General features: G+C 22.9%; 1 protein-coding gene across 1 annotated transcript; it reads right to left on the bottom strand.

Annotated features, from left to right (window-relative positions):
* Positions 1-7,192: 7,192 nt before the first annotated feature.
* On the bottom strand, positions 7,193-10,737 carry LOC132918995 (uncharacterized). Its single transcript, XM_060980349.1, has 7 exons — positions 10,513-10,737; positions 10,347-10,388; positions 8,927-8,989; positions 8,695-8,745; positions 8,493-8,519; positions 7,429-7,485; positions 7,193-7,239 (listed from the first exon to the last, which is right to left on the bottom strand). Exons 1-7 carry the CDS (start codon positions 10,529-10,531, stop codon positions 7,193-7,195), a joined length of 306 nt encoding a protein of 101 aa, XP_060836332.1. The 5' UTR covers positions 10,532-10,737.
* Positions 10,738-11,310: the final 573 nt, after the last annotated feature.

The following is an 11,310-nucleotide window of genomic DNA, read 5'->3' as shown; positions in this document are numbered from 1 at the left end:
GACATTGGTGTAGGGCTTTGTCACTAAAAATAAATATTAATTGAATTATTTTTCTATAATTAGATTTTATTTTGTAAGTGTAAGTTCGTTTATAACTCAGATAATCAATCCCATCAATCTCGACCTCTAGTTAGGCAAGTAGTACTTTCTACCTAAATGCCAACTAATCCATTTAATTTTATTTTGCTTGTATAAAACTAGACTGTAATAACTATACTAATTACTATAATAATATACTTGCTATGAAACTTTTCAGCTATTGTATCTGTTTAAAAAAATAATTTTTAACAATTTAATGTTGATGTAAATGAAAAATTAACTGTTATTAAAATTCATGTATAAAAATGCAGCTAAAAGTACATTAATAAATATAGTTTATTCATAATTATTTAAGGTTTATGTTTGTTTATGCATATGATGATTGACCGTCGGAAACGTTCGATACTATGCTATGATCCGATCTAACTCTATCACTATATAGGCCATTTTTCTGTATAATATGTTAGTATGTGTATACTGTATTATAGATAGTATATGTTAAATTAATATCGCCAAAACTTAGATTATGTATCATAATGTAATATTATGCAAAGGATTTAAAAGAATACGAAATTGAATTTATGAACAAATTATTTCGTTTGCAAGAAGGTAACTTACATTTGCAAACTTCTAAATGTCATAAAGTAATTAATCCAAGATATCTAATAACGTATGAGTCAAATAAAATTCTACAAAAAGTGTCAGAGTGCTAATTCAAACAAAATGACGCAAACTCGACAATTACATTGAGTGACGGGACCAACTGTCCCAAAAATATTGTTTATAGGAATTGTTTAAGTTTAATAAGAAAAAATAGGTCATCGATATAACTGACTCGTAGGGAATATAACAGAAATAATATAATAGAGAATGGATTGATAAGTACAGTCATCTTTGAGTTTTCATCAATTTACTTTAAAAATACCAACAAATTTTAGTCAACAATGGTTTAAAACATTAATTCTGAAACAGCTGTGTTTGTACTAATCTTATATTATCCAAAATGTCAGCAATAATTCATAATTCACACCTCAAGACTGATGCAAGTCGGTTCACCTTAAATAAGTAGTATTCTTTCTCAAGAATAAAACTTTTAAATTGTCTATAAATAGCTAAAAAAAATTTACAATTGGTAAACAAGTCAAAAATCAAAGCAGTATTACTACTCCAAAACTCAATAACAGGCATAAAAAGAAAAATACATTATTGTAAAATCAATAAATTTATCATTCCATTCAGAATCCGAAATGTATAAGTTAATGCTAATAGTAATAATTTATAACATGTATCCGATATTTTATATTACGTCTTTAAATATTGAGTCGTAAATATCGTATTTTTTTTCGAAAGCAATAAAACGGTTCTATTATTAAATTTTATTAGTCTTCTTATAACTGCTGAATTAGTTAAAAAATATTTAAAGTAACATCAGGTAAACTTACTTGTACAATCTAAAGTTATCAAACAATTGTAGATTAAATTAATAATTTCAGAATTGTAATTTATTTTAGTAAAATAATTATAGATAATAATTTTACTTATATTTGCAGTTAAAGTAAATAACTATTTATTTATAATTTATATATTGTGTCTGTTTATTTTTCAATAATTCCTTGAGTTTTTGTATCATTAGATTGAATTGGAAAATATTGAGTTTATTTGATATTAAGGTGTTGCCACTTAAATCAATAACGATCTTATTAGTAGGTACGACTTGAAGTTGGATGAAACTAATTGTTTATAATATCAATGTCATTGGTTATTTTGTGTTCACAGACATTTAATTTGTTCTTTTAAATTTGATCAAAAAACATAATATTAAATATTATAATCTGATCGAAATATTTATTAACAGTTAGTTAAAATATTATAATACTAAACACACTATTATAAGTTTACCTTCAGTATCTGTGAATTTATAAGCGTAATTGATTTATTAGTATTATGGATCGTAAACTATTACTCTTTTTAAGTATATATTGAGCACACACATAATATAAATATATTATAAAAGTCCCTATATTTTGACCAAAATATTTTCCTATGAGATTATGAATAACACACCCTTTGTAATATGTAGGTATGAATTCCAATAGTATTTTTATATACAAAAATATAAAATGTATGTAATTTGACTTACTTAACGGAACTGTAAATTTATAAACATAAATACTTGGTAAATATAATTAATAAATCGTTAATATAATATTTTATATTATTAACATATACAATATGTATATAATATATAATATGTTTTAATTTTATATTTAATTATTAAAATATAATGAATTAGAATGTAGTTAATCTGGAACTATTTAATGCGGAATGTTTGTATGTGCTACATGATCTGACATTGCAGAATAGTAATGGTTACTTGCTCTTTGAATATTTACCAATAAATCTACACTTTAAAAACAAAGATAGGCAAGTGGGTATCGCTTTGCTGTATAGTAGAGATGAAGAGTAGGTCACTATAATACTATTTGTTAAATTGGAATGCAATGACATATCAACTATAATTAAATTTTAATATATATATAGTAATTTTACGCGATTTTGTAAAAAATTAAATTTCATACGCTCATAAAATATCTCTATAATGAAGCTCGACATTTTTTTATGTAACTTGAAGGTAACTTATGAAGGACCTAGTATTAGGTTTTTTAACCTTAGATATATAACACTGTTATCATATTTGTGATATAATCACAAACATTTTATAAATTCTCAACTTCAAAATTCCTTGAAAATAATAAACCTATAATAATATACCTATAATAAACCTTTTATTAAATTTTAATGATTTTTTGGAATGCCAAATTTTTTTAGCGGTATTTCATAAAAAAAAAACTTGAAAAAAATCGAAAATTTCAACCGTATATAAATAGCTTATATAAAGTCAAAGTATTTTGAAAATTTAATCGTAAATAAATATCGCTAATATATTAACATTTGGTGAATATTTCAAGTAATTATAATGATTCGTTTTTGAGTAACAGCAAAATAAAAAAATTAATTTTTTCAAAAACTTACTATGCGTAAAAACCTAACCGTTTTTTCGTTACTTTTTTAGAGGTTTTTGGTTTTCCTTCACTTTTAAAAAAAACATACATCATTGTTAAATCAATACATTCCTCACTTCGTTCAGAATCTAATATATTTGAACTACTGTTATTTATTAACCACAACTACACCACCACTGCATAACAGTTGCTGAATGGCACATTACATATTATGCCTGTACATGAAATATTTCAGATTTCATATTCTGAGCAGTGTTGAATTAATTGATTTTTCATTGATATGTGTATTTTTTTTTTATGAATATGTATTACGCCATTTTAATAGCAAAAATGCCTTTATTTTCAACTCTGAAAGTGGTTTTTGATAACAAATTGGATCTTGTTTGTGCTTTAAAAAGGTTAGGTTTTTTCAAAGTTATAAATTCCCATTTTTTTTTAAAATTAAAATCTATTATAAAAATTAAGAAAAAACATACATTTGTATAAAAACCTTTTTTGTTGTTTTGCGTAATTAAAAACGAATAATCATAGACTTCAAACTATCACAAAATGTTAATGTTAGCATTTCCTACAATTAAAATAATCTTATCGAGTTAAACTAATATTAAAAACAATTAATTTACAAATATTTTGAAAAAGTATATCATAAGTCAATACGGTATTAAACTTCACAATATATTAATTTTTAAACATTATTCATACACCTATCATAGTTAAGTAATAGCCATCACTTCAATGAGTAGGTAGTAAAGACAATAATAACAGACACACTTGTAGACTAACTTACCTGAAAGGCATCCTGTATCCATTTAATCAAATATATAAAAATTAGAAATTTAGAAATTTAGAATAAGCGATACATATAATATATAAATTATTTTAATTATAAAATATGTAATTATATAACTTCATAGTTTGTTATAGATTATAAAAATATTACATATTATAATATACAAAACTAACAAAAAAAAAAAATGAATTCAATATTTTACATATTTAAACTATATAATTCGTATATATTATGTTACGGTCCAAGAAGAAAAATTGTAAATTCTAAACACTGATCGGTTATTGTATAAAATACACGTAATATTTGGGAAATGTAAATTATAGACTGGTCATTGTGATAATTTTTATCGTTATGAACTGAAAAAAGAATAATTTAATAATCAAGTTAAATATTTGTGAACTTAGCGCCCTTTGTCGAATTAGCATATTGAGGAAGTTCATTATGAGTTATTGTACATTTTTACTACTTTTGGTTTGTTTTGCATTGGAAACCAGAAATTATTACAAATCTCTCCACTTGGCTTAATCAGTAAATAATGTCTAGTCTATGTATAAAATTATCCGCAAGGCTTGAAAAACTCTAGCATGGTATACAATATTACCAGTTGGTATTTACATTGACCATTTATCTACCTGGACCACAACATACAAATAAATTCCATAGCATTAGTATTCTTTATGGTAGTGTTTCCCAATCTTTTTGTAATGACGACCTTCAAATTTACCTCTTGTTGGTAAATAATACATAGTTTCAAGTTTTAAAAAATTATATTCTTAAATATTGTTTATCTTTATATTTTTTTTAAGTTTTTACTTTTTTGAATGACAACACAGAGTTTCAATTTCATATTTCAAAGCAAAATAATTTTCTAAGTATTTTGGTACATAAAAATCGAATTTAGAGCGAGTAGTTTATGAGGTATACGTATTTAAAGTAATGATGCGTGCAGTAATACGAAGGTAATTATTCTGCTTTGGAATATGAATTTTAAACTATATATTGTCATTCAAATTAATAAAAACCTTAAAAAAATATAAGGATAAAAAATTTTTAAGAATATAATTTTTTAATAAAAACCTGTTTTTTTAACAACTTGAACTATGTAGAAAAATGTTTTCAAAAACATGAATACTTTTTAAAATAATGAGTGTTTCGTGATAAAAGAATAACTCTGTATATTTAATATTTATTTATGGATAAAATTAACCATTCGCGACCCATAGGAGAAACACTGCTCTATAGAATTCTTTAAATAAATAAATATATTCATTTAAAATTGTTGTGAAATGTATTTTTTCAGAAATTAAATTAATACAATTTCTCATGTTAACTTGTGTTAAAAATACATAGTAATTTAAAACTAATTACTTGTAATAGTACAGGAAGACAATGCTCTAAATCTCCCTGAAAGAATATAAATGTTAAACTTGTGAATGAAATGTTTATAGTTTCTGGTAAATGCAATATTAAAAATAAGAATATTCTTTTTAAATAAAAACAACTAGTTATAGAGTTAAACGAATAATATAAGTTCAGAAAAGACAATCATTTTTTGGTATACATTTCCAAAAATATATACCCACCCAAAATACTTTAATTTTTTTATAAATAGTATGAAACCTCCTTTAATAATAACTAAATTATTTCATCTTATCGTAGTTTTATTGTTCTATACAATAATTATACTTAAATTGTAATAATTAATGACGAAACATAATAATTAATATTATAGTATAAAATATTATGTATAAACAAATCTTTATTTATTTTTCAAGTCATTCCTTCTAAAAAAATAGCTGGGATCATGGTACTTCTTTTAAAACAAGAAAGAATTTAGATTTTTAAATTATTTATATTATACCAATATTTATAAATATCAGTAAAAATAGGATTTTTAGACTTAATCATATTCCCTGAAATTATATATTAATTTAAATTTGATTATTATTATTATAATATTAAAACTGTTTAAAACATTTTATCATTGAGTGAATGTATTGATTTTTCAATAAAATTTTCTTATTATTTTTTTTTTGTATAGAACTATAGAAATATATTTTATTGTGTGTCATGTAAATGTAATCTCTTATTATATCGTTTTTAAACAGGGGCTAAGCACCAATGCTCAATACCCAGAAGATGATTATCAGTAAAAAAAACTTTGAAGATATACTACGAGATTGCTCTGATGAATCATAATTTACGGATTTTTATAAAATAAAAAGGTTAAAATAAGTGTTATAAATATGAAAAATTTAACAAAAAGAATGTAATGACCAAAAATAATAACTAATAACGTACTATAAGATAGTTTTTATAAACAAATCTTCATTTATTTTTTGAATTCCTTTACTCTAGAAAAATATCTGGGATCGCTCAGGTCATTTCCTGTTATTAATATTATTGTTGTTTATATTGTTTATAGTGTATTGTGATTAATTGAATGAGTTTTTGCGCACAATGTATCGATGTATCAATGTATGATTGTCTACATTTTTATTATGATCTAATCGTAATTCTTTAAAAAACAAGTAAGAATATCGATTTTTAAATTATTTGTATTATACTGATATTTATAAATATTAAAATAGGATTTTTAGACTCACGTTTATCCGCTGAAATCATATATTAATTTACAATTTGATTAATACTATTAAAATATTAAAACATTTAAAACTGTTCAACAACATTTTAATCTTTGAGGGAATATATTGATTTTTAGCATGTTTTCTTAATATTTTATTTTTGTATATAAATATATGTTATTGTGTGCCATGTAAATGTATTCTCCTATTATCTCGTTTTGGAACAGAGGATAAGCACCAATGCTCAATATCGAGAAGACGATTATCAGTAAAAAAAACTTAAATATACTACGAAATTGCTCTGATCAATCAAAATTCACGAATTTCCATGAAATAAAATTGTTAAAATATATTTTTAAATATAAAATATTCAGCACTAATAATTTATTCAACGATCAGCTTAAAAAATTGAAACAAATAGAATAGAAAACTTTTGACTAAGAAATAAATGATTGATTCATTGACCAACTAATCTATAAAGAGTAATATATTAATAGTTATTAAAAAAAAGTAATATAAAATATAAAAATTTTATTTTTATTTTAAAAATTTTAAGTTGGTTCTAATTTTTATAAAATTTATGAAAATGTTAAAAAAAAATAATCGATAGATTCGATATCACAAAAATTACAATCTTTTTATTTATATAAATTATGTTTGTATACATATTACATGTATATTGTCTATGTATTATTATATTGAACATTATTAATTTAAGTTTTTATTGCGTATAGTAATTTATTGTGGTTTTACTCTCACTCACCGAGGTTTTCACAAAATTCTTTAGGAGTCATTGGAATTGCTGTAAATAAACGACAAAATATTTTATTCTATTGGGCTGTATTTTTCACTAGTTATATATACACAAACACGGAGTTATATTAACACTACTGCATTATACAATCACTTAGGTTTTGGGGTTTTGTACTGTAATATATTTATTAAAATGTTATAGCTATAAAAATAATTACAACGATTACCGAATACTTACTATCTAAATAAAAATATTGTTTTGTCTTCAAATGGTCATAATATCTACGTAAATATGCTAAAAGTATTAGATTTTATTAATATGTATATAATATTTATAATATTCATACATATATTGTACTACATATGTATAATGTATTTGTTGCTCAAAATTTAATAGATCTATTTGGAATAAATTATAACTGACTAATTAGGCATAAAAATAATTAAACTTATACAATAAATTATATATATTTTTAAATTGAACGATTAAAACACCTCAAATATGATGAATAACGACGATTAGCAATATAAATAAAATTTCCTAGTGATGTTATTTAGCTGCTACATGACAGTGTATTTGCCTGTCCCTTCTAAAAGTTTAGTGATCGGCAGAGGAAGAGAATACCCACTTGGGGAGAGAGATTGACCTTAAAGCCGACTATACTACGTTTGAAGGTTTTCCTTTTAGATATTTCAATGATTGATTGGTATATATACGAACCATTTTCTATCATTCTACACTATAATCTTCTCTCTAACTTAAATATTCTACTATTCAAACCTCCTTATTCTCTAGGCAATCCTATCTCTCTCTTTTTCCACGATAATTGAGATATTTCTTATGTTTATTCCTTATTTAAGGTATGCAGTTGACAATTATGATCTTTAGCTATCAATATCATCACTGCATGCTTTTGCTTACACCCACAAGTAAACACTCATTTATAAACATTTAGTCGTATTCAACTATGCATGTTAACAATCTCCAGATGCATCAACACAGGCGTCATAATATTTTTAGTAATTCAACCACCGTCATCACTTAATTAAACATAATTTTAAGTATGTATTATAGTATTGTACTGTAATGTTGTTTGTATTTATGATTGGATACTTTTAGTTTACTCTTATACTTTGTCCTACTAAATATTTATTCTATTTGTTATAAGCTGTACATTATATAATATATCGTTTAGAATGTTCTGAAAAAAATAATTTGATATAATAATATATATTAAATAAATATATTAATTATATATGATTAATTATTATAATATTATAGCATGCAATCTAAAAACTTACAGTCAATTTTATCTTGATCTTCATTTTCTGCGATAATTAATTTTTTATTAAAATCAATAACTTACATATTTATATGTATACATTAGCACACATTAAAAGTATAGGTCATAGTGAAAAATCAAAATGTTTAATTAAAACGCATGATAGTTTATTAGTTAAAATATATAAAACGTATTTCACAACAATAAATATAAGAACTTACGTTTTACTTTAACTGAATCCTTTCTAAAGCTATTTGGGATGTCTTTGATTTCTGCAATAGTTAACTTTTTATTAAAATCACTGGCATACGTATTTTTTTTATATATATATACATAAGCATGTATTTAAGCTATAGGTCATAGTGATAAAACTTAAAAGCTTAATTAATAACATAAAATAGTTTAATAATTAAACATACAACATAGTTCACGATAATAAATGTAAGATTTTACCTATTACTTTAGATTGATCTGTAATTAAAGTGTCTTTAACTCTTTGGAGGTCTTCTACAGTTTCTGCAATAATTAATAAATTACAATCAATCTCATACCTATTAAGTAATTCATAATTTATGTATAAAAAATGTTTTCATAACGTATTATTATTTATAATATATAGACGATGATACAGTGTTTAAACTATAAATATCAGGTGATATCATCGGTAAATCTATAATGCATTGAAAACTGCATTTTATGAAAATACTACGGTCGATGAAATTATCTATATATATTGTATATGTTCACATTAGCATATATATATATATATATACATTCATTATTTAAATAAAATAAAGGTTATGAGAGCAATTGATGAAATTTTCTATGCTGTAACGCTTGAACAACTGTTGTTGGTAAGCGATTGTTAGTCATCACGGTATTTCTAACGATGATTATTGTACTATGACAACAATGTGAGCAATGTTTACATTTTTTACAATGACATCATCTATATTTGCAACAACGTTTGTGAAAAGTAGTTGTATAGATATAAAAACTATATATTTTTTTTAACTACTATTAAGCTATTCATTTTGATGGATCCGCAAAATATGTTTACGATATTTCTCAGCACTCTTGATGGTTACTTAAAGTTAGCAATAACAACGAAAAATATTTTTTACTTAGTTCTATTTTTATGTGTATAAAATGTATAAATATGGACCAAAAACTATCGGAAATATAATTATTGAACAAATTGGCAAATAACATGAATAGTGAATATTATTAGTGATAGGTTGAGATAATAGGGAAAATAACAAAATCGAATGTATAGTCACCATTAGTATAAAACGTATTTAGTTACTTTTGAAACATATTGACTTATTATAAATTGTTATTTAAAATAATTTAATTGCCAAATTTTCAAATTATTTAAAAATATTTTCAACTATAAAAATATCAATTTGACCACTTTGAAAAAAATGTAGGACATACAATGTATTTACTATTTATAAATTATTATTACTTTCAATCAGTCAACTTATAAAAATATATATCGTATTTACGTTTCCAATTATTTAAACGCTATAAAATGTTAATGTTTAACGTTATTGCGGTTTCAAATGTTTTTTTTTTAATTTTTCGTTTTAAGTTGTATAGGGACTAAAAAAAATGAATGTTTTAAACACCGATGAGATTGAACATAATCAACAAAAATAATTGAATTACAGGAATGGATAAAAGCATGAAAAAAAGAACATAGTATGCGTATTTTTTTTACATAATAGGTATACGTTTATTATTTTGTAATTAATTTTAAATTGTGTTCATTATTATATTATATTTCAATTATTTTGTTCATTTTTTTAAATATTTTATAACTTTATAGCATTATATAATACATTTTGAAACAATGCTATAAATTACTTACCAAATTGCATTACATAAAAGTAGTTGAATACACCATCTTTATCTATGCAAATAATAATATATCACACGTTTATTATATTCAAAATTATGAGTAAAACAACAGACACGTCGTTTTAAAAAATTGGTGGATTAAAATTTGTTCATAGCATAAACATAAAACTACTTACGCTTAAGCCCATTTTTCATTAATTCTGCTATTAGTCATATTATAAATATTAGATATACAATATTGGCGAATATAAAATTAACTGAAAGAAATTAAGTTAATTTCAACCCTGGTAATATAACTAATACTATAGGCGTGATTTAAAAGGAAACAGATTATAAAAAAAAAAAAAAAATGTGATATGAATGAATATAATTGAATATTTTAACATGATTAATTTAAAATATAATTTTATTAATATTTGATTTTAAAATCAAAGGCATGTTTGGTACATTAACTGCATCCGATATATCATGTTTATATTGTATAAGTCAATCTTAAAATGTATTGTTAACTAATATAAACTATCTTACTTGAGCATTCTAAAAATAATAATAATAATGATAGCTGTATTTAATAGAAGTATAACATTAAAAAGTGATTTATGTAATTGAATAAATATATACGTAGGTGAAAATGTTTTAGTTAATATGGTTGTATGATGATCATCGTATATCAAAATATATTTTTTTAAATACTTTAATATGAGATCAACTTTATATAATAAAAATGATTACTAATGCCAAAGGTGTGTTTTAAAAGGAGAATGATAAAAAAAAAAAAATTAGATAAGAATGATTATAATTGAATATTTTTACATGATCAATTTGGAATATTAGGTATATATATTGTTTTATGTTTTAATAAGATCAAAGAAATGCCTGGTACATAACCTCCATCCGATATACCATTGTTATATTGTGTAAATCAATCGTAAAATATATCATTAACTAATATGAATTCTCTTACTTCCTTCTTC

The sequence above is a fragment of the Rhopalosiphum padi genome, chromosome 2 (genome assembly GCF_020882245.1).
Source record: "Rhopalosiphum padi isolate XX-2018 chromosome 2, ASM2088224v1, whole genome shotgun sequence".
Lineage (NCBI taxonomy): Eukaryota > Metazoa > Arthropoda > Insecta > Hemiptera > Aphididae > Rhopalosiphum > Rhopalosiphum padi.
This window is presented reverse-complemented; position numbering and strand designations above follow the sequence as displayed.